Source organism: Puntigrus tetrazona, chromosome 25 (genome assembly GCF_018831695.1).
Source record: "Puntigrus tetrazona isolate hp1 chromosome 25, ASM1883169v1, whole genome shotgun sequence".
Classification (NCBI taxonomy): Eukaryota; Metazoa; Chordata; class Actinopteri; order Cypriniformes; family Cyprinidae; genus Puntigrus; species Puntigrus tetrazona.
Window position 1 is genome coordinate 7,652,704 of NC_056723.1, and position 24,269 is coordinate 7,676,972.

A 24,269-nucleotide genomic window follows, 5' to 3' on the forward strand; every position below is an offset into this window, starting at 1 on the left:
ATTAGTTTAAGTCAGTCGCATACACACCGTCCCCCCAGACTCGACGGGGACTAGATGACCTACCCAGGAAGTCACATGAACCTCTTTATCCAATCAGCCGCTGCTCGGTGATGCTTACACAGATGTGTGATGGTGTTTGCCTCATCAGTTAGAGAGGCTGGAAGGGTACAGGCTGTTATTTTAATCAGATCTGTGTTTGTATCTTCGTCAATAATTCATGTCATCATCCTTTCAGCTAAACGGAGCCACAGCTTTTATGATTACAGCAGCTCAATGGCTCACTTTTCAGGATTGTAATATAAAAGGGAGAGAAAGCGTATTTCCTACCCAGTTTGCGTTTTCATTACTGTGATGCAAAAATCTCATTTTCATTACTGAGCTGGGGAAAGAAAACATATATGGTTTAATTTATGCTGATTTAAATGTGAAAACAATTTTGTTTTTCAATCATTTTTACATTTTCTGGCAAAACGAGCACGTAGGCAGTGTCACTATTCATTTGGTTGTTGCATAAAAAACCTTATTTATTTGTTTATTGGATGGATAGTATTTATTTTACTATGGCCACGTTACTTCATAACTGATGATGGATGGTGGGAATGTGTTGAAGATTCCTGTTCAAGTGAAAGAGGATTCGTTCTTGATTATTTGGTTGGCATATAATTTCTTTCCAGTAGAATATACTGATGAATAAATACAGTATTACGGTATCTCTGTTTTGGCCTTTTAGCTACTATTTGCTGAAAAAGACAATAAAAAAGATGCCAAAATCATGAAGGAATTGACAGTTATTTTTATATTTTTAATGTGTGTTTCATTGCTAGTATAATTTATTTTAATTTTACATTTCTCATATATTGCTATTTTTTCAGTAAAACATGACAGAATGTTTGAAGGAATCACGATGCAGCAAAAGCACCAAAACAACAAAAGCCATGTGTGTCATAACAGTATAAAAATATATTTTGCTAGTGCAATAAAAAAAAAAAAAATATATATATATATATATGTATATGTATATGTATATGTATATGTATATGTATATATATAATTTACAATGATTCCTCCTTTTTGGGTCACCATTGACTTCCATAGTAGGAAAAAAATACTATGGAAGTCAATGGTCACCCAAAATAGCATGATTATAACCTTTCTTCAAAATATCTTCCTTTGTGTTCGGCAGAACAAAGAAATTCATACAGATTTGTAACAGCTATTTCTTTAATAAATGACATGAGGGTAAATAATGTACAATTTTTGGAGAGTTAACTATGCTCATAAATGGAAAATCAGGAGTTAAATACAGTATGTTAATTTTGATACTAAACACAGGTTCTTAATTAGTGTAATTTACGATGTTTAACACAGACATCGATGCAGCGTTCGGCCATGTCATGTTGCTTTTAGATGCAGGACCAGATGCTTAGCCAGCGCTTGAATTATTCAAAGATGGACTGTGCACTGCAGCACTTACCCATCCCTGTGTTCTCAGCAGGTGTGCCGCCGTATATCAACTCTAAAAACACATATAGCCATCAGCAGAAGGATAAACTTTAATACAGCTCAAATCTCAAATCTGCTTGCCACTGCTGTTACCTCAGCTCCCGCCAAGAGCACACTGTTCCCTGTCTCTCAGATTTATCCCCTGCCTCATCTAAAAACAGTGATGGTGTTGGTGTGTGTGGGATGTGCGTGTCCGCCATGCCCCTAATTTCCTTGCTCACAGCTTTTTAAAATACACCGAAGGATGTGGGTTGTTGCTTAGTTTAAGGAAGGCCCTAAGGTGTTGTTTTTGCACCGGCTGTTCATACATTATGATGCATCTTTTTCCCTTTGCCTTAAGAAAAGAGCAAAACAGAACTGGGATTTTATGCTTGAAAGGGATAGTTCAAATGAAAACGAAAAAATTGTGTCATTGTTAATCAACCTCAAACCTTTTGTCAGGTGTCTGAAACAAGAACTTCCAGGAATAGATTGTGAATGTAAACAAGAATACCCAAAGCAAATGTGCTGTGTTGTCTTAATTTAGTCTGGCCTTATCCAGCCTTATCCACTGCCCTGCTGAGAGCAGTTTGTCGAAATGGAGTCAATTGTTTCTTTTTTTCTTTTTCCTTTTGTGGTTTTAGCTACAGGCCACTCTCATTATAGCCAAATTTTATAGATACAGTATATGCATTGTATATAATTCATTTACCACCAATTGGTGTTTTAAACATGGTGCTAAACTGCTGCAAAATGAGAACGGACCTTCATCTTCACCAAAATACAATGGTACCCTAATGGTACTAAAGTGTTTTTAAGCATATACCCTGGTGTTATTTGACATGTTTTGTAAGGTTATTGAAGTATTATCATTCAGTGCCGTGGTTTTACCGCTTAACCCTACGTCGGCTATCTGTGGTATTACCATGTTGAATGTTGAAAAAGAGAAACCAGCACTTCAGAAATGAAATGCCCGATGTGATAAAAGCATTTGCTGTAACAATCATGCCATCTAAATGATTAAGTTAACCAAAAATGAAAATTATGTCATTACTTAATCCCCCTCATGTCATTGCAAAGCCATAAGACCTTCGTTCATCTTTGGAACACAAATGTAGATATTTTTGATGAAATCCGAAGGCTCTCTGATCCTCCATAGAAAGCTACATAACTAACGCATTCAAGACCCAGAAAGATAGTGAGGACATTGTGTTTTATTATATGTGTGTGTGTATATATATATATATATAAAGAAACAGTGTATATCTATACATGTATACATGTATATAAATGTATATATTTATATTCTTATATTTTATATTATACGTAAATGTATATAATATATAAACAACATATTTATCTTAAATATAACAGGAATTATCGAATTACTGGTGTTTATTTCAACTGGAAACTGCAATAAATTGTGAATATCTATATGCTAAGGTTTTGTAGCACATTTTGTCCAATGAGAATTGAAATAAATTATTAGAAAAAAGTTTTAGCCAAGACATCATCTATGAACTATACATGATACTAATGGAGCAGTATTTCCACAGCTGAAACTGTGTGTAATAATTCTGATATGCAACACTCAAAGTGCTTTCTCTCCTGAGGGTTGATGGGTGTCCATTTGGATGACATCCCATTTGATGTCAAAGCATTTAATCTGCTTCATTGCACATAGACGCCCTAATCTGCTTTGCTGTAAAACTTTACGATGTTGAAAATATGAAATATACCACAGGTTTAGAGAAACGTGATTTTAAAATTACAAAATCCTCTTTGCAGGTTCTATTTATTTTTAGCACTATCAAGAAAATTTTTAGATTTATGTTGTACCTGTTAATAAAAGGATATTTAATTCAAATTTTTAAAAGTCAATAATCATCAATGTCCGAGTGATTGAGGACTGGAGATTTCAGTCATAAAAAGCACACGAAAGCATAAATGTATTATAAAAACATTATAAATGTAGTCTAAGTGACATATGCGTCATATTCCAAGTGAATTGGATCAAAGGGTCGATTGAAAATATCTGACTCAAGAAAGCATATAGTTTCACAAACTAGACATGACAATGGATTTGTTCACAAATTGGACATTGATTCTGTTTTTCACAGAAACTTCAGAAGACCTGGAATATAGTGCATGAGTCATACAGTATGTTTGCTTTTATGATATTTTGTGGTTCTTTTTTGTCATTTCTGAGCTTGACAGCCTCAGTTCTCATTCCTTTGGATGTATTGGGAAAAAATAGCCGGGATATTCTACGAAAAGCATCTGTTATATTCATGTTGGCCTGGAATAACATTTTAGCGTGAAATATCCTTTTAAATATTTACTTTAAGATAAACAGATGTAATGCCGTTGCCTTCGCGATACCACAACAAAATGCAACAAAAGCAGATGGGATCTATGAATAGACTACGGACGTGGATCTGTCCTGCTGGAATGGTGTGACTCCATGCTTCGGTTCCCCATATACTCCCTCATGGGCTTCAATGGCTTTGGCCTGTTACCCATCAGCCCCCTTCACCACCTGTCCTCATAATGGAGAAGGTCCATGTCTTTCTAGCCCACTGATCTCCAGTTACATTAAAGCAGTGCTGCGGCTCGGACAACGTGTCTTTCATTTTTAACACTCTACGTTGTTGTTTAGAAAACTCCCATATATAGAACAATATGCAGTGGCAGAGGGACCCGTTTGAGAACAGGCCTCGCACTCGGGGGACTGTGATGAATGAAGCCATCTTGGCATCTACCGTCCAGTCTTCCAATCAACTCGCACTGTTCTGCCTGGCAGTAGAGTTTGATTGGCTCAGCTCACTGACCCGAGTCACGTGACCCATTATGGGGTGCATAAATCTTCTCAGGCCGGCAACAAGCGTACTTAAGTGTCTAGAGCTTTCAGAGTTCATTGCTATCCTGTTCACAGGAAGTGCGGTCATTAGGACGATGGTTTGGATGTACAGCCAGAGCCCCCTTCACACGACATCTCATCTTCTCTCTAGCTGCCTGTTAATCAGGACAATCCCATATGCTCTAACTGTCAGAGCAGGTGGCTATCTGTTGGAGAATAGGAATTCAGCGTGACCTCTTACAGAATCTGCACACGCTCATTCTGCAGAAAACCAGATTTAATTAGTATGTCTGGTTTTCTTGGTAAAAGAGCATATTAATACCAGTGATTTTGTTTTTATAGTGTGGAATCCATCCATCCGTTCATCTTATGATAGATATTTTGTGTAATTATGGACAGATCAGCAGATCACATTAAAAGGTTAGATCAAATAATAAAAGTGATATATAGGAGGTATAGTTAGATTACAGACAAATTTTCTACTACACTATCTATTCATCCAATTAATTATACACTATCCGTCTATCCATTCACCCCTCCAAATCTGTCCATCCACCCCCCGGTTAAAACGGTAGCTTTCATACTTAATACATTTTTAAATACAGAGATAATAAGAACATTTTAGTTCATATTCATGTTGTCCCAAAATAGCACACTTGGGTACATTTGGTTGATCTTACGTTTTTTTAAAAAGAATCATTTCACTATATTAAGTATACAATTTGTGTGCAAAAATAGAGCAGTTTACTTAATTTATGGAAGTGTGTTTTTGTTTACCTTGATATAACCTTCAGATAATACTAAACCATCCATCCATCCCTCCAGATAATTCTACACTATCCATTTCTCTAGATACTTCTACACTATCTATCTTTCCATCCAGAAAATCTATCTATTTAGTCACATCGTTCACATCTACTTGTTTTTTTGTGACTAATCTCATACAGGATGTGTTTGGCCGAGTTAATTAATCTGTTAGGAAAGCATTGAAGCTTCAGTCTGCTCACCAGGAGAGAGTGAGAAAGAGACCAAGAGAGCTCACAGCACCCAAGAAACCCTGCACATTTCTAATTTGCTCCTTCGGCTAAAGGATTTATGATTAATGTCCTCAAGTCACTATATTGTATGACTCCGGCCACGTTATGTTCCCCAAGATAAAAATAAAGTAAAGAGCTGTAAAGGTCGATTAATCACATTATTAATCATCTCAGATCGACTCCCCAACAGTCGTGGATGGCAATCGAGAGAAGGGCTGCTGTGATTTTCTTTTCTGAAACGTTAAGCAAGCTAAATAATTCAAAGCTACCCAAGAGAGTAATGTTATTGTAGATGGACTTCTAAGCAAGTGCATTAAAAAATCCTGCCTTCACTATACATGCACACTTTTGCATAATACAATACATTGCATAATACATTTAATACAATATACATTAACTGAATTGAAACATTTTACTGTAAAACTTCTGTCCTGGAAATATTTTTCAAATGAAGTAGTTTCTGTGTTGAAAGCTTAAAACAATCAATTTTGTTTTACATTTGCAATTACTGCTTTATAATTATAATTACTGAAAATACTTTCCTCATTCAATGAACCGGTTTACAAAAAATAGCTAGATTAAATATTAAATATGAGCGAAATTCCTTCTAGAAAATACATGTTCTATGCATTTTTTATTCCATTTTATTGCATTTATTTTTTATCAAGATAATAATACTTGTTTGTGTTTTTAATCATCTTAAATTAAGTTTAGAATATTTTTGTTACCTGATTGACAAAGTTTTTTTAATTTAATATATTTGTAGGCAGCGAGGCAACCTGCTAGGTTTATTTCCCCATCATTTATTTTCCTAAATTTTTTCTCTGTCTCCAGTACCTTGAGAGCAATTTAATACAGCGCATTATCATTAATGCTGATTAAATAACAGCGCGTGTCATTAGGTTTGCAAGCTTAATGCAGCTGCCTCTAATGCCGTCAAGTATTTAAAATCTTGGCTCCACAAATGAAATCATACTCGTATTTTTTAGATTTCCTATAGTGCCTTTCCTCCTATAAGACAAAGACACTAAACACGAACGATTTTGCACCATAACATCTCGTTTTTAATTACCAGATGAAGCAAGACTCGAGGCATCAGGACAACCCCTCAGTCCTTCCCAGGACCCAACCGGAGCCCCAAACATCACAGTTTCTTCGACGCTGCTGGAGGACGAAGACTTGGCCTCGCAGTTCCACTCCCCACCAGCGAGGGCAGAAAGCACAAGGGAGCAGCCTGTGTTCGCCTCGGTGCAGACCCTGCAGGTTGCAGAGACACAGCCTCAGGCGCTGGTGCATTCTCTGCCCTCCCCACCCGGCAACAGTGACAATCGCACCAATCAAAAGTCCCCTTGGGAGCTGGCCGTCAGAGTGCCAAATCCGCCACATAAAATCAACAGTGTCTTGACCACTAGCTCAGGTACTGCTAGATTGTGAGGTGTTGAATCAATGCTGTGTTCAGAAATCAAGAAGTGTTGTATTTAAAGGGGTTTCTTTTCAGGGACTTTGCTGGTTTGATGTTGTGGTCATCCTTTCTTCCATTTGTTCATCGTCATCATCATCACTATCATCATCATTTTCAAGGTCATTATGCTTGTTGTTGTTGTTATCCTCATCATCAACATCTTTAAAGTCAACATGTAATTCCCTTCGCATCCTGTTGTACTTGCGCAACGTGATTTATTCTGAGTAAAAAGTCAAAAAATGTAGGACTTCATCGGGATTTGATTGGATTGTGACATTAGACTATTATTGGTTAATTGAATTTTATTTTTTGAAAGAAATTAATGCTCTTATTCAACAAGATTGGTTAAATTGTTAAGTTGATACTTATACTTGGACAGTATAAGGTTTCTTGAAAAGATTTAAAATCCTGTGCAAAAAGATATCACAGTTTCCACAAAATTATAAAGCAGCACAGCTGTTTTCAACATTGATATTAATAATAAAAAAAATTAGCGGCAGATTTCGGAAGGGTCATGTGACACTGAGGTCTGTAGTAATGGCTGCTGAAAATCAGCTTTTTATTTTTAAAACTGCAATAATATTTCACAACATTACTTTTTTACTTTATTTTTTTATCAATTAAATGCAACCATATTGAGCATTACCAGCCTTTACGGATCCATTTTGGAGAGTGGTGTTATTTTACTATCACTGACATGCTATTATTGTTTTTATTAATAGTTTTTATGCATTTTTGATACACATATTTTAGATATTTGCTGTACGTATTTCAGTTTGTGTTGTAAATTTTGTTGTGCTTTGGCAATTTTTTATTTCTGTATAGCAAATATGTTTATTGCGAGACATACCAAATTAAGCTAAAAGAGAAATGCCTCCTTAGTCATCTTTGATTTCATGTTGACATTAAAGCTGAAGTGTGCAACTAGCCCCACGACTTTTACCCTCAATTAAGTTATTCATCTGATCAATGGAAAACTGATCATTGTCTTCAGTTATATTCGGTTTGATGACACTAGTGGTGCAGAAATTACACACTTCAACAAGTCCTGCCGCTGCATAATCCCCCAGAGCTACATCCATCCTCTCCCACATGTCCTATGTGTCATTCTTCACCATCAGCGAGCATTCGTGTGTGTCCTCGATCTCACTTCCTGCTCCTGAGGTGGCTCACTCAAACGTTCTCTGCTTTCAGACGAGACTCTTAGTGAATTCCCCAGGAACCCTGATCTTCCCACCGCCCCGGGATCCTCTTTCATGATTGTGGCAGAGACGGATGCCGCGCTCACTGACAATGTGACAACTTCGGTCTCAATTATCGCATTTAACGGCACCTCTCCCGAAAGAGCCGAAAACGCTTCATCCGGCGCCCCGGCGCGCAGCAACTCCCACACTGTGACCAGCGACAGTCTGCAGCTCACCACAGTGACCACCACGACTGTCACGCCCTTAACTGTGACATCAACGACTGTGACTCCGCCCACTGCCGTCGTTGTGGCGAAAGAGGTCGCGACCTCCGTGCCGACCACCACGGCCGCCCAGACCACAGCAACCGAGACGGAAGCACCGACGACAACCACCACTACCACTACGACTACAACCAACACCACCACCACCACCACAAAAGTAGCGCCGACGACCACAAAAACACCCACGACCACTTTAGCAACCACGACAACCACAACCCCTCGTCAAACCACCGCTGTATCTACCTCTGGAAGTACCACGATTAAACCGAGCAGCCCTCCTACTGACAGTACACCTTTGACCTGTAATGTGACCGAAAGATTATGGGTGAAAATGGGTGAGCACCTGTTTACTATATAAGCACGTCTGCGCTGTTTTCAGAAATAATTCAGTAAAGGAATTTTTTACGACACAGATGCACCATTCCATTACAGCAAATCTGAGAGTTGAGTTGTAGGCCGTGTTAAAATAACACTGTTTAATATCTAGACCTAAACTGTGTTTGTGGGGAAGAAAAAAATTGCTAGTTATTAGCAAAACCGAATCAGGACACCTATTTTATCAAGTTAACACCAATTTTGCTTTGCATGCAAATCCTCTTGGTGTTTTTTGCATTCGCAAGTTTTTGCAATTAGATATTAATTGTCATTTTAAAATAATTAACAGCTATTGAATGATGAATATCATTAATGCAAAATTAGTAAAGCCATATTTATTGCTTTATACACACACACACACATATATATATATATTTTTAAGAAATATATTTGTACATTAAATCTTGTTTATATATATTATCAATTCTAAAAATATAAATATATACATGTCAATATTTTCAAAATATTTACTGTATGAGTGTGTAATTATATACACATAATAAATATACACAGTACAGTATATAAACGAAAACTTTTATTTTGGATTAATCATTGTTTGACAGCACTAATATATGTAAAATCTTGTACAGTGCTGTATTTATTACTTGTCATTATAATCTCTTCTGTTCTTGTAATAAAAATAGGTTTAAGCTATTGCATTAATAGCATATAATATAAACATTTTAATAAAAATAATTAAAATACATAATGAGTCGTTTTTTCTTTTTCTTTTTTTGCTTCAGTGTTTTGTGCATTGAAGCACACTTAATTCAGAAATGAAATAAGCATTCAAGTAACAAATGTAAAAAATCATTTGAAATATGCTTATTACAACAGGGAGATGTAATACCAAACGAAAGCGCAAATGCACATATCTACTTAATTTGATGAAATGCATTATTATGCAAATAATATTACCATATGCAGTAATTTTACTCCTCCTCGCCTACATTACACAGTGACAGCATATGCACAGCAGTGAAGCCAACATATGTTCACAGTTAACCGACATGTTTATAGGCATGGCTGTCCCCCACGGGATCTGAGCAGTGCTTTGAGATGCTTAGAAAATCATGACTGTCGCATGTGTTGTATTTTTTCCGCAGTGTTGTCCATCCAGATGCGACGAAATCGCCTAGAAGCTGGAATGAGACAGGACCTGTCTAAAGGTATCGCGCAGGCGCTGCAGAAAGCGTTCAACGACAGCAGCGTCCGCGTTCAGGTTGGTGGTTTTGCACGCGTTTAAAGCCAAAAGCCACTACACAGTTATAAAAGTTCAAAGGTTTGGGGTTGATAAGATTTGTCAGAATGAATTTAACGCATAATTGAAAAAATAATTAGCATACTGTGCACGGTACACAGACTATATTCTGCACAAAAAAAGTAATAAAAATGGTAGTACGCTTATCCTTTTCTCTCTCTTCCACTGCAAGTACAAAGTGAAATAAGAAATGCTAAATAAATAATGAAAAGAACTAATCAGAATAGTTGGTTGCCATTGGAAACAGTTAAATATGCGTTATACAGTAGAATCGAGATAAGCGCAGTGCTTTGACCACAGGTCCTCTGGGACCTTATCACTGTTGCATCGTGGGAATTGTAGTTTAGCAGAGGACAATGTGGTGGGAGGCAGCGTGGGAGGTGTTTCCTGTTTATGTTCAGTATGCAGCTCATTGAGTGTGATTGTGCAGAACATCTCCCCGTTTTCAAGCGCCGAGAAAGGACCGTCTTATGAAACATTTGGTTTGAAGCCCAAGGAGCGTTCGCACGTCTGTCCGTCAGAAAGGCACGTCCGAAAATAGCGCAGCGCTGGTACCTCATATGCTGCGAATAAAAAATCGATATCATGGTAACGGCAGAGACAATGTGCTGAGGGGAGCGCAGTTGTCTAAATAGAGATTTAAAGGAACAGTTCGCTATTCTGTCATCATTTAATCACGTCGTTGCAAACCTGTATGACTCTCTTGAGTTTAAGCTGTAAGTCATATAAGTCTTATGGGTTTGAGCATTAGTAAATGATGACTGAATGATGAAGTTTTTGCCTGTGCTGTCTCTTTAATTGTGCGACCACTGAAAAGGTTGTCATTAGCATTTTAAGAGTGACCGTCTGTGTTGAGCTCTGTACAGACTGACTCAGTCTGTCTCTATATTCGTCCTTTTTGTGATTTTTTTTTCTCCCCCTCCTCTTTCTCCTCCTCCTCATCAACTGTCTATCAGATCAGGGTCTGTATCATTACAGACCCTGGAGGTGATCAGCAGGAGACGACACAATCACTATCTACACATGAACAGAGAGTGTGTGTGTGTGTGGTAGAGTAAAAAGAGAGAGATGGTCAGTCGGCTTGGCTCAATATGATGAAATTTATTCATGTGGGATTTGTATTAGCATTTGCCTCAAGCGCTTAACAATAAACAAAGCCAGTAAGAGCATTTGTGCGAATAGAGCACTATAAATAAAAACAGCATATGATTTCAGTAAGGCATATTTGAACATCTAAAAGCTTGTTGAAATATTGATACTGTGTACGCTTTTAACACACACAGTAGTACTTAATTTTAATTTATCTATGGATCATGGAAGACTTCATAGCGTTCTGTGATGGAAATCATATATATATATATATATATATATATATATATATATATATATATATATATATATACACACACACACACACACACAAATACATATATTAGTAAGACTATATATGTAATTTATGTTACAATTCTCATGCTCAAACTGAACTTTATGATATTATTATTTGTTATAATATATTTTATCATGTAATTTATTCATGTGATGAAATTTTAGCAGCTGTTACTCCAGTCTTCAGTGTCACATGGTTCTTCAGAAATCGTTTTAATATGCTGCTCAATAATTAAACTGTGAACTATTTAAATTTTTTTACGCTAGAAATCTTTTGCATCGTTATTAATGTCTTGATTTTTGATCGATTTATGTATTCTTGCTAATTAAAAGTATTTATTACAAAAAAAAAAGCCGCAAGTGTTAAAAATCTTGCTGACCCCAGACTTTTAAATAGTGTACTAGTTAAAATGTAATGTATCAACCACAGGTCCGTGCAAAAAATACTAGTAAAGAGCTGATGAAAACTGGTGAAATAAATGAATTGTGTCAGATGTCCACTACCATATATCCATTTTACATGATCTGTGTTCCTTCTAGTTGGAAAGAGATATCTGCACACCTTCTAATGTGACTGTAGGCTACTACGTCTTGAGAGGGAAGTCTGTGTTGGTGGCCTCTGTTGTGATGGACACGTTAGTTTCCTATGGCTTTGACAAGCTACTGAATGACATTCGAGATTATGTTCCTGTGGTGTTGGCCATCCCCAGTCCTGTGACCCCATGGTTGCCCAGCCTAGGCATCCACCTGCAACTCAAAACAGGTACTGTTTGAAATCTGACTGGAAATTATCTATCTTACAGTTTCTATGCTTGAGTCCCTTTGTTTAGCCCTTTTTGCGACCTGAACTAATGGAATAAAAGTTCACTTTTGGTGCACTTTTTAGCGAGACACGAAATACGTACCAATAAGTACATATCACTGCAGTTTCCAAAATAAATTAACGCTAGAGACAGTAAAACTCTGACAACTTTTATTACTTTTGCACAAATTTTCAGCGTAATTTTCGCACAATTACTTGAAAAATATAATGTGACTTCAAAGCAATAATAAAATGCTGGGAAATTTAAAAACTGATGTTTTTGAATGTTAGCGTCACACATATCCAGCTTCATATCTATGGCTTTTCATAGATGGTAGGTTTGTTCAGTAGCTCACAGACTACAGAGATTAGGAGCGGAGGAGCATGGGTTTGAATCTTGCGTAACTACGGTTTGACAACAGTTCAAATCTGCATAAAAGGAAGTTGAAATGGCACAGTTGCATCAACAAATACCTTTTTCTATCAGTTTTGCATTTGTTAACACTTTCGGGTAGGTTTAGGGATGGATTTGGTGTAGGTCATTCTTCCAACATGGTAGAGCATTAACTTTTAGCAACTGTCATTGGATATTTAACATAATAAAAACACACACAAACAACAAAATACATACCTATATCAACGTGCCATGTAACCAGTGTTTAGTGGACATTTCTCTTTGAAACTGCGGCAAAAGGCATGTAAAAACAGTGTTGCAGAAAATGTGCACAGAGGTACATATTTTTATGAGACCAGGTTTTTTACATTACGTATCTAAGCCGCTTAAGCCCACTGCTAATCGTTGTTAGTGAAATTGCATTTGACACAGTTGAAACTTGGTAACTAGAATGATTGGTAACTGTTTTTTGTTAACAGTTTATTGTTTTCCAATATACAGTTCTGAGGTTTGTTGGGCCAATGGACAACATCAAGTCTTGCGGCTTCATCCAAATGATGGAGCAACGCTTGGAAAATGTGTTTGCTGAGGCACAGGAGAAAGTAGAGGACTCTTATGGGACTCTTTCTGTTGAGGTAGTTTTTCAATTGAACTTGAAAACAAAGTTTGATAAATGGCTTATCTTCAGAGGTCTGATAACGGCGTTCCTCTGAGGACTCGTTTGTTGGATTTGGATTTATCGTTTGTTTGTGTTTTTCGAGCAGATTCTGAACACGTATCAAACTGGGAATTCGCTGGCAGTCACTCTGGTGTATGTGGTGTGGAACGGTAGCACTCCGTTGAACGGTACTGTGTCCAGCGGTCTCCTTAACCAGCTCACCGCCGAGCTGGTGGGCTACTTTCTCTTCTTCCCCCCTCTGATCATCGCTGAGCGTAAGTTCCTGCTCGTGTTTACCGCTTGATGTTACATTGACTTGCTGCACAGCTCGTGTTTGTATGTTCGTGCACATTGAAATGGTAGTTCATGTTTATTTCTGTTTGAATCCATGAGTTTGTTTTCCTTGAGGCAGAGATCTTGGGTTTTGGTTGATCCAAAACACATTTTTCAAGGACGCATTTTATTTTCCTTTTTTTGACGGGCTGTTGATATGAATTGAATATAAATATGATTTTTGGGAAGTTGACTTGTTCTGCTGTGTAACTGTATTCCAAGTTACTGTAAAGGCATAGTTCACCTAAAAATTGTAATTCTTTCATTAATTGCTCACCCTAATGACATTCCAAACATGTAAGGCCTTTGTTCATCTTCAGAACTATTCATTATTATTATCATTATTATTAATTGATGTCCATATTGTGATAATAAAAAATCTCACCTTAAAAGCCCAGATGTGCTTTAAATTAAATAATGTATAATTCTAATAAATCAAATTAATCATAATAATATATAATAATTAATAAGATATTAAATATGTATGTATTTAATATTATATTTACATTCAATGTTTTTAAATAGGTTTTCTTGTAATACATAATAATCAATTATTAATTTGTAATATATTATTATAAAAAATCTAAAAGAAAACAATATAATATATAATTAATGCAATATTTTTATTAGTTCTGTCAAATAATTTATTGTGATTAATCGCATCCAAAATAAAAGTTTTTGTTTACATAATATATGTGTGTACTGTGTATATGTATATATAATTACACAGACATGCATGTATATATTTAAGAAAGATTTTACAGTTATATATCAAATACATTTATATATGATAGAAATTATACAAATATAAATATATTAATGTAAATGCATGTAAATATTTTCAAAATGTACGCTGTATGTGTGTATTTATGTACACGTTATAAATATACAAGATAGGATAGGATTGGATAACAGTAAAAATTGACATTTATCCTTACTGATGTATGAGTAAATGATGACAGAATTGAGTTTTTCCCAGAATGCTCTTCTAATAAGCATCTGTCTGTCTTTCCCTCTCTTTTCACAGCTCTAGAGTACCACAACCTTAACACTTCAGTAGCAACCCGAGATTACTGGGTAATCACAGGTAATTACCTTAACCGTTCAGCTGCTAACCAGCACCCAGACAGCTATTTGCCAGCGTGTGTTACATGATAAAGTCTAGCTAATGTTTTTTCCCTGCTTCTTTTAAACACAGAGCCTTCTTCCTTGAGGAGAGCTATTGATGTATTATTTAGCTTCCTCCATCAACTGATTTGAGATCACATTGGATCAGAGTATCGAGTGTGAAAAAGCTATTTCCAGCTTTAAGTTCTTGCACTCAATGTTCTCTCCGTTGCCTTAGCTAGCTCTTCCTCCCCCTTCTTTCCCCCATTCATCCTTTTTTATCACCGTCAGGAGAACGAATCCTTTTACCAAGGTCAATTCTATAGTAATTGCAGTTTTTTGGACTTAAAGTGTGAGACAGGTATGTTCTCCTTGTCACCTTGCTTCACCCCTCTCTGTCGTTCTCTCTCTCTCTCCGCAGTAATTCAGGACGTTGACAGCTCTTCTCTTGAGGGGAGTTATCAGAGCTTTGCTAGTCTAATGGAGCAGCGGCTGGCCGAGCTTTTTCTGCTTGCCAGTCGACGCGGTCTCCGCTTCAGGAGAGCCACGACTGTAGGCGATTACACCGTCCAGGTTTGCTAATTTTTCATGTCCTGAGAAAATGGGCTAAATCTTTTGATGACTCATCCCGCACAGTACAGGGCTTTGTCCAATCAAATGCTCTAGAATGAGAAAGCCCCGCCCCCCGATAGAACCTGCAACAAATTAACAAAGTGATAAAATGTACTCATGGCTGTGATATACTGAAATAAAAGCAGACGGGAAGCATGTTAATCACTTTGAACGCAAAGAAGTTCAATCATAAAAGAGGTGCATATAAGCACAAGAACATTCTACATGCAATTCTAGTGTAAATAAATGTGACAGTTTTCAGAACAAGACAAGTTTTTTTCAAGGTGTTTTCGTCATACAGATGGTCAGCATCCGGCGACTGTCTGGTCCTAAGAACCCAGCTGAAATGACCTACTACATACAAGTAGATGGTTCTCCCATAACTGGCACTGCTGCAGCTAAGACCCTCAACACGGTGGACTCTCAGACCATGGCTCTCACGCTGGGCTACTTCGTCCAAACTCAAGCGGAGCGTATGTATAGAATTCACTCTAGCCACGTTTCTTTCCAAACATCATTTCATTGTTTCTTTTTTTATGCAGAAAAACGTATGCTTCTGTGAGTGTTTACTGTATATCTTATTTAGGACTACTGTTTATGTTTAAGGTGTCAAAAGTGATTAGTACATTATAGTTTTTGTTAGCGGTGCTTTTTGTTAATGCTCATTCCTACTGTTGGTGTTTTGGCCCCTAATCGTGACTTCATGAGAAATTCAGTGTGCAAGTCAGTCACACACTGTTTATGCTGCTAACACCAGTGTTATCTAATGTTTTTTTGGGGTTTTTTTTGCAACAACTTACATTTTTAATCAGATGGAATTAAAGCATGTTTCCACTGTAGAATTTTTTTTTTTTATGGCAATTGCGTCTCACAATTATGAGAATTATGTTCTGTGATACAATAAAATTAGTATAAAATATTCTAGACTTAATACAAAGTTATACTTTTTATGTTATACTTTTTAATAAGTACACAAAGGTTTCTTTTAATATAAGTCTATCGAGAATTATTACAATAAATGTCAAATTTTTATTTGTTTCAAGTTCAAACTGTTTAAACTTTGATCCGAGTGGATAAACTGTCTGTGAGCTGTTTTTTGTGCTTTTGGTGAGTAAACATTATTGAACATTTATTAATATTAAATTAAATATATATAATATTAAAATATTCATTAATATTAAAATTATATCACAATAATTATTGTTATCAAAATATTGCCCAGCCATAATATAAGTACGTAGCTACACATAAAACTAATTTACACAAAAATAAAAAAAAAACAAATACAAAGACAAAGACAATTTTATTGATCATAATGTCTGTAAAGAATAGTTCAGACACTGCATGTGTTTGCGCATGTTATTGAATAAAGTGTACAGTACTGCGTTCAGAATGATCAAATTGAAATATGCTTTGGATACCGTTTATGGAGACCAAAAATCTCAAGCTTGAGAAGTAAAAATCTAGCTAGCAACCTTGCATTGCCATTAGCTTAGCATTAAAATTCTGCGACACTTGCATTTATGGCAGAAGGTTTTCAAATCTTTATTAATGCAAGAACAGACGACCAAAATATTTTATCAGTGAAACTCTGTGGAAATGACCCGAAAAGTCTACTTTGACTCAATAAGGAACCAAACAACGTGAGCATGATAATGCTGACTTATTTTTCCAAACGAGGTCTATAGCTATCTCACACCGCGCTAGAGAAACCGCAGGGGATTTGGGTGTAGAGAGTTTACACAAGTTTACTGAGTTCTCAACTGGGGCGTCGAGCCCAGTTTGTCTGCCGGAGATGAGCAAAGCCCCAGTTTTGTATGAATAATACACAATCAGACCCAGCAGTGGGGGTTTAATCTCTCAGATAAGAGCTAGAGCCGAAAGACAGATTCAGCTCATTAGGAGCTAACCACAGACAGTAGGAGACAGAGGGGAGTTGGATTACTGTAAGAGAGAGTACTGGAGACGCAAGTGGCGGAAATCATGTGCAAACATTGTGAATGAGACTATTGATTTCCAATTTATGTTTGCGCTTGTGTTTGTGTGTAAACAGCGGTGGTGAAGAGTCTGCCTAGTAACCTCTGGATACTGGCGGTCCTGATTCCCGTATCGCTGGTGATGGTTGTGGTGGTTATGGCGGTCGCTATCATATGCAGGAGAAACCGAACCGTGTTTAAGACCAGCGCATTTCGCAATTTTCATCCCCGCACCAAGGTAGGCTCTTCCAAAGCATGACTTATCAATTAAACCCGTTACTGTCTTGTCCAAACGAAGACGGTTATGTCAGCATCATATCAATAAAGCCATTTAACATAACTTTATAAGACAGTGACAATTGGTCTCATTCACTAATAACTGAAATAGAGATACACCAATATTATATAGAATATAGAATTATATGGAATATATGTCAACTTTCTGAATGACAAAGATAAAATAAGAGTTATTTCAAATTATGACAGATATTATTCTTTCTTAGAAGTATAAATAACAATTTGGAGTAATTTTATAAATAAAATGTTTAAATTATTTTAATATAATTTTATTATATTGTCATGATTTTTAAATATTGTATGCATTTTAATTTCCAAAAATTTCTTTATATATATGTATATGTATATATATATAATTAATAATTATATTTAATAATTATATTTTATATTTATTAATAATTATTATATTTCTCTCACATGAACACACATGTTAATATATATATATATATATATATATATATATATATATATATATAATTTAACAATTTAACAAAATAAAGAATAATAATAACTGTAGTGTATTAAAATACGTTTGTTTTGCAATATTAATAAATCGGGATTATTTTAAATGAGAGAATGAGACACATTGTTGTTTCATAACGATAATGACAACTAATAAAATATCCTGCTTTCCTTCATACCATTCACAAAATCCTTTTATTTTTTTATTTAACATCTGAATATGTTGCTGGACATAAGCTTTTGAAACAATGGCTTGTTCCTCAAACACTTAATGTTGTCACCACACGCGAGATGTGCCGTATAAACCTTGGAATGACACATTTCACTTGAACTCCCCCAAAATATCCCTCCAATTGTGTCTTCACTACTTTTCCTGTCCAGACCTCATATCGGAGAGATGGGAGTTATCACCACCAGGTATTTCTGGCTTGTGCATGGTGCTTGGCTGCATGTTTGTAGTCCACACATCCTTCTTGTTGCCTGTGCTTGTGGGAATCTGTCCGCAGGGGGAAGGGGAAACAGAAGGTTATCTATCCTCCATGTAATCGATCAGCTGCTCAGTAAGATCTAGTGCTCTGAGGATATCTTCGATCTACAGAGCGCAAATGCCTCCTTTCTTGTACCTCCTTTTGAGATTGCAGGACGATGACTAATAACAGATTTAAATATTTCTTTGTCATGATTATGAGGCTTTCAAATAGATCCAGACCAAATGCAGGTTTAGAAATTAGGCCAAGCTGAGCGATATACCAAGGTTACATATATGCATAATTAGGTGAAGTTTAAATAGATAGCAAGGAGATTTCATCTAAAATAGAATATGTTGAATGACCCAACAGAAAGGAGCTATAGGCTCTGCTATATGTGCTCATGTGTAGAGGGACATTTTCATAATCATAATCAGAGTTTCAGGTTATTTTTCTCCAAAGAAATTAATGTTTTTATTTAGCATGGATGCATTACATTTATCAAAACTGACAGTAAAGGCATTTACAGTTACACATATTAACTTTACTGTCTAGTTCTCAAATAATAAACTAATAATAAAGTATAAAAATTATAAACTGCACAATTGTTTTCAACATTGATTTGATATATATTTCAACGTACATATAAATAGAAAATAGTTATTTACTTTTTTTTTTTTTTTTACAATTTTTACTGTATTTTTGATCAAAGAAATGCAGTCTTGGTGAACAAAAGTGGCTTTATTTGTTGTGTACAACTAAATGTCTAAGCTGCTCTTTCCATATAATGTAAGTGAACGGTGACCAAAGCTATTAAGCAAAAATATACATGCAAAACATGATCACTATCCAGTTTAATTGTATGTAAAAGAGCAGCTTTGACATTAAGCTAAACTTCTGTTTTTGTGTACCACCGAAGAAAGTAAGTCAAAGGGGCATGAAACATGAGGCTGAACCTTTTCTGAGTGAACTATCCCTGTAGTATAACTGTATTGTTTTTAGTAATGAAGTAAAACAATATGCAAATCAATTGTAATTATGATAATCGTCTCTTTGATCATACTCCCTCATAGCCGAGTTCTCTGATCTGAAAACATTCCCTACTCCGTCCAATTAAGACGTCCTTTCAGGAACATGATTTTGCTTATGCACGGTAATTTGCGGATCAGTGTATAAAGCGTTCCGGTTTCACTCGAGAGTTTCCCATGTTAAGGGAATTGGAGGAGGTGTGTGGATGCTCATTGGATGATCGAAAAGAGAATAAAGTCATTTTCAGCTGCTGACACTGATAATTCGTCAGGCTCAGACATGATCAATTTTGTGTATGCGTGCTCGCATGCTTTTTGCTTCAAGCTGTCGATGTGTTTGAACAGTCCTTATGTGTTTCCCCAGCTTGTTTGCACAGTTCACATCCCTTGCAAGACTTACAACCAGGATTCTATGCTTAAATCAAATTGAACTTGGATTAAAGTAAGATTTATATAAGGGGTTTGTGGACTGTCACGACCCGCGCCTGCCAGTAAAAAGACTACAGCTCCTCTCAAATACAATCGGATGGAGCGCAAGTGAATTATAGTTTAGCTGAGCGTGTCAATTATATTTGAGTGGGATTTGACATTATTCAAGGTCATCGTCTGATAGAGAATGCTCAGAAAGATGATACTGAAATTAAAATGTACTGAAGTTTATACTTTTGCAGTTTCTTTTTGGTGTGACATTTTCACTAGCAGTGTGTGATAAACCAGTACCTACCGATATTAAAATTTAAAATATAATTGTAATGTTTTAATATATACGTGTATGTGTGTGTTTGTGTGTGTGTGTGTACTGGCATTTCTGGTTTATCATGGTTTATGACATGGGTAGTTTCCCAGTAGTTTCCTTTAAGGATTACATTTTGGTGTGGGGCGATAGAAAATACAGTTTGTACAGTATTAAAACCATTACGCATATGGAGAGTCCCCATAAACCACACATGCAAGTGTGTGTGTGTGTGTGTGAAGTAAATAAATGAATATAAATTCATAAATGTATTTATTTAAACATTTTAAATAACATAATCTATTATGTAATAAAAAAATTATATACATTATATAAAATATATATAAACACACACACACATACACACACAATTTTATTGTTTCTTTTTGATGTTATCCAAAACATTTTCGCTAGTAATGCACAATAAATCAGTATATTAATAGTCTTGGTTACTTGTGTATCCCTAGTTCCCTGAAGGAGGGAACGGAGACATTGCGTCATCGAGTGACGTCATGGGGTCCTACTTGGGCTCATGACATCAGACTATGACATTATGTCATTGATTGATGTCATGGGGTCCCTATGGAAAAACTCCAGAACTGCGTTACGTGATTGAACTACATATGAGACTCAATACGTAACCATGCCAACGCCTTGAGAGCCAGACCTCCAGCCCCCCCAGAAGTCCCAAGATTTGGAAACAAATGTTGGGGGCAGAGTACAATGACAAAATGTGGAAATAGAATAAAATGATGAAGGGGAACATGGTGGGAAAAAAAACGTGGAATACTGAAGCATAAGAGCTAGATCCAAAGAGGGTGAAGGCCTCACACAGCTCAAACTACCCCGACTAGTCTGCAAGCTGACACCCCACCGCCTCCCGCAATTGCCGGATGTTACCCAATACACCAGAGGACACGAATCTACATGAAGATTGTAAAATCTCACAAAGGTATTGGGTGTCGCCAAGCCCACAGCTCTACATACGTCTGCTAGAGAGGAGACAGAAGGAGGTGACACTTCAAATGAAGTGAGCCCTCACCCCTAGGGGGCATAGCTCACCTTGGAACTGGCATCCACCACCCAATGAGCCAACCTCTGTTTGGAGACAGTATTCCCCTTCTGCAGCCCCCCAAGCAGATGAAGAGCTGCTCAGAGTCCCTGAAACTCCAGGTGCGTTCCACGTCAAAGCACAGGGCGCGAACGGGACACAGCAGTGTCATGGCCGGGACTGACTCCTCCGGGGCAGCGCGTGCAAGTTCACCACCTGTTCTCGAAAGGGAGTGGTGGGAACCTTGGGCACATAGCCAAGTCTGGGTTTCAAGAAAACGTAAGAGTCAACTGGACCAAATTGAAGGCACGCTTCATAGACCAAGAATGCATGCAGGTCCCCCATCCTCCTTATGGATGTGAGCGAGATCAGGAGCAAAAAAGCTTCAACCCAACTGAGTCTAGCGGCTCAAATAGATGCCCCCATAGTCCTGCAAGGGCGACAGAAGGATGAGGTGCGGTGTAAGAGGATTCAGCCTTCTCGCACCTCTGAGGAAATTGACGATCAGGTGGGGGTGTAGGTGACTGGGCTTCCGAGTATGACCCCATGACGTCATATTGACTGACTGAAAGGGAAGGAAATGATATATATATATATATATATATATATATATATTATTCCAATGTAGGATTTAGAATTATTTATAAATTTTTTCTTATTTATTTTTAATTTCTGACAAAATTGTATAGAATTTTAATATTGGTTATGTATTATTCATCAGACATAGCATAAAAATAATTATCAGCTTGTTGCACTGGCCAGAATTTAAAAATAATACATTCATCACAATATTTTTTTGTTATTATTTTTCAAATGATACACCTCACTAACAGATCTTGTACATTTGACAACAGCGTGTGCAAAATGCGACCTCTCATGATTTATTAGTCGAATTAATCACACATTTTCCCCATTTACATGATAACAGTGATGCCCTGTGACACTTTTTTAAGATCCAACAGGCACCCTGCCTCCGCTCGCCCAGTTCTGCAGGAGATTGATCCATAATTCATTAAAACGAGGGCTTCATAGCTCTTCCATATTAAATATCCCATGGCAACTTGATGCATCGTATGCGGACTCCATGAAATATAGTTAGACTCAGAGTACCTTCAGCCCATGAATAAATTAGGATGGCCGGCATTCCTTTGCTGATTGAAATAAAATGCCTGATGCTGCATTGTGTAACTCCAACTTTCTTCTCCCCCGTCCAATCATGCCGCATCATTTCCTGTCAAGCCCGTGCAGGGATTCGACTACGCCAAGCAGCACATGGGCCGGCCAGGTGAGGAGGCTCTCACTGTCACCAAGGAAACACTTGTCCTGTCCCTCCCGGTCCGAGACGCCCCTCTTACACAAGACAGGGTGGCAGCGTTACAAGATGGTACGGCCTCAAAAAGACCCCAGTCGACAGAGATGCATCTTAGGTGAGTGCTTTTATTATAGAACAAAGGAAGTAGGTGCATAATTTTAGGCGTACCAAATGGAATAAGCTAGTATGATAGTATATCGCTCAACTCTCTATAGAACGCTAAAGCCTTTAAAGCCTGAGCATCATAAATGTTTTAAAAGCCATCCAACCCGATATGACCACAGTTCTATTTCAGTTGCATTTCTTATCTTCTTCCACTGAAAAATCAAGTACACCTCAAGTATGACGTATAATTATCACTGAGCGGATTGAGCTCTTGACTTTAAGACGCAGCAGGGACAATGAGAAGCTTGGAGGGAAGAGCGAAGCGCACTGTGTGCTTAAGAACAAAGGCATTTGTTACCTTGACGTATTTTTAGACAGACGCTTATCACCAATGCCAACATCTGCCTGGTGCATACTAGTATGATTTTGGTCATGGTTTTGTGCTCTGAACTTTATTGTGTGCATGCATGTTTTTCTTTAATGGATAAGTAATTGTGCAAGCTCAGATGACCTTTTCCATTATCTAATTCTCATAGTCAAGCTTTAAAATACTCATTTTTTTTAATATTGTTAAATATTATCACATTTGAAAAGAATTTCAGAAATAAGAAAACAGAAATCTTTTTAACATTATAAATGCTATTATTGTAAGTAAATGAATTCTTCAATAAAAGTATTTTTTAAAGAAATTATACAGATCTTTTTGAATGGTAATATAAAATTTATGTAAAAAAAAAAAAAAAAATATATATATATTTATTTATTTATTTTTTAACAGAATATATATATATATATATATATATATATATATATATATATATATATATAACAGAAGGTATTAATGAAAAGTTACGCAAAAGTTGGCCAGTCTTTAATGGAACCAAAGACATAACTCATGTGCATAACTATCACATCTCATCAAAAAATGTAAAGGACAGAACAAAACATAAAGTATTCAGTGGATTTAAAGCATTTGATTCTTTAGATTAATTTGTAGTATGTTATTCTTTTTTCTCGTTGCTTCCGAGAAGTCTTTTTTTCACAAAGAGCGAAGGTCCTTTTGTGATCCCGCATAAAAATGCAAATAAAAAATGGTTGGAAATTTTTCAGCTTTCACTTCGCGCGACACTCTTGTCTCAAAAGCAGCCCTTTAAGGTCATTAAAATTCAATGCCCCGCATCTCCCACATCTCCGGGTTGCTTAAGCGTTCTCTGCAGGCCGTGGGATCGTAAATATGCCTTTGCGTCGTACGTGGGACAATGCGACAGAGCAAAAAGCACTGATCCTTGAAATGGTCGCAGTGTGGCTTAGCATTCCTCTCCCTCCCTTGTTTCTCCTTCTCTCGCTCTTTCTCTATTAGCATCCCTGCTTATTATCTGGAATACAAATGTATTCTGTCGTTTGTTATCTCTCCTGAGTGGCTCGATTAAAAGGAAATGAGCCTGCAGAGAGCAGGGCTGGGGAAATAATTATTTGGAAAAGCAAATGCGGTAAATACACGAGCAGTTAAACCTGGCAGAGACAGACGGAGATGCATGCAGAGAAGCTAAGTACACTCACAGCTACAGAATCATGTATGATTCAGTGTGCCCATCGGCAGC

General features: G+C 36.8%; 1 protein-coding gene across 4 annotated transcripts in view; it reads left to right on the forward strand.

The window, feature by feature from the left end:
• Positions 1–24,269, forward strand: part of kiaa1549la (KIAA1549-like a) — a 44,453-nt gene that overhangs the window by 10,021 nt on the left and 10,163 nt on the right. For 3 of the 4 annotated variants that reach the window (XM_043228407.1, XM_043228410.1, XM_043228409.1), the window contains exons 2-13: positions 6,455–6,796; positions 8,036–8,644; positions 9,791–9,906; positions 11,872–12,094; positions 13,029–13,162; positions 13,292–13,460; positions 14,546–14,605; positions 15,047–15,198; positions 15,539–15,710; positions 17,291–17,451; positions 18,354–18,389; positions 22,491–22,678. In XM_043228407.1, coding sequence (XP_043084342.1) covers positions 6,455–6,796; positions 8,036–8,644; positions 9,791–9,906; positions 11,872–12,094; positions 13,029–13,162; positions 13,292–13,460; positions 14,546–14,605; positions 15,047–15,198; positions 15,539–15,710; positions 17,291–17,451; positions 18,354–18,389; positions 22,491–22,678 — 2,362 coding nt within the window. The remainder of the gene's footprint in view (positions 1–6,454; positions 6,797–8,035; positions 8,645–9,790; positions 9,907–11,871; positions 12,095–13,028; positions 13,163–13,291; positions 13,461–14,545; positions 14,606–15,046; positions 15,199–15,538; positions 15,711–17,290; positions 17,452–18,353; positions 18,390–22,490; positions 22,679–24,269) is intronic. The other variant, XM_043228411.1, reaches the window with a different exon arrangement.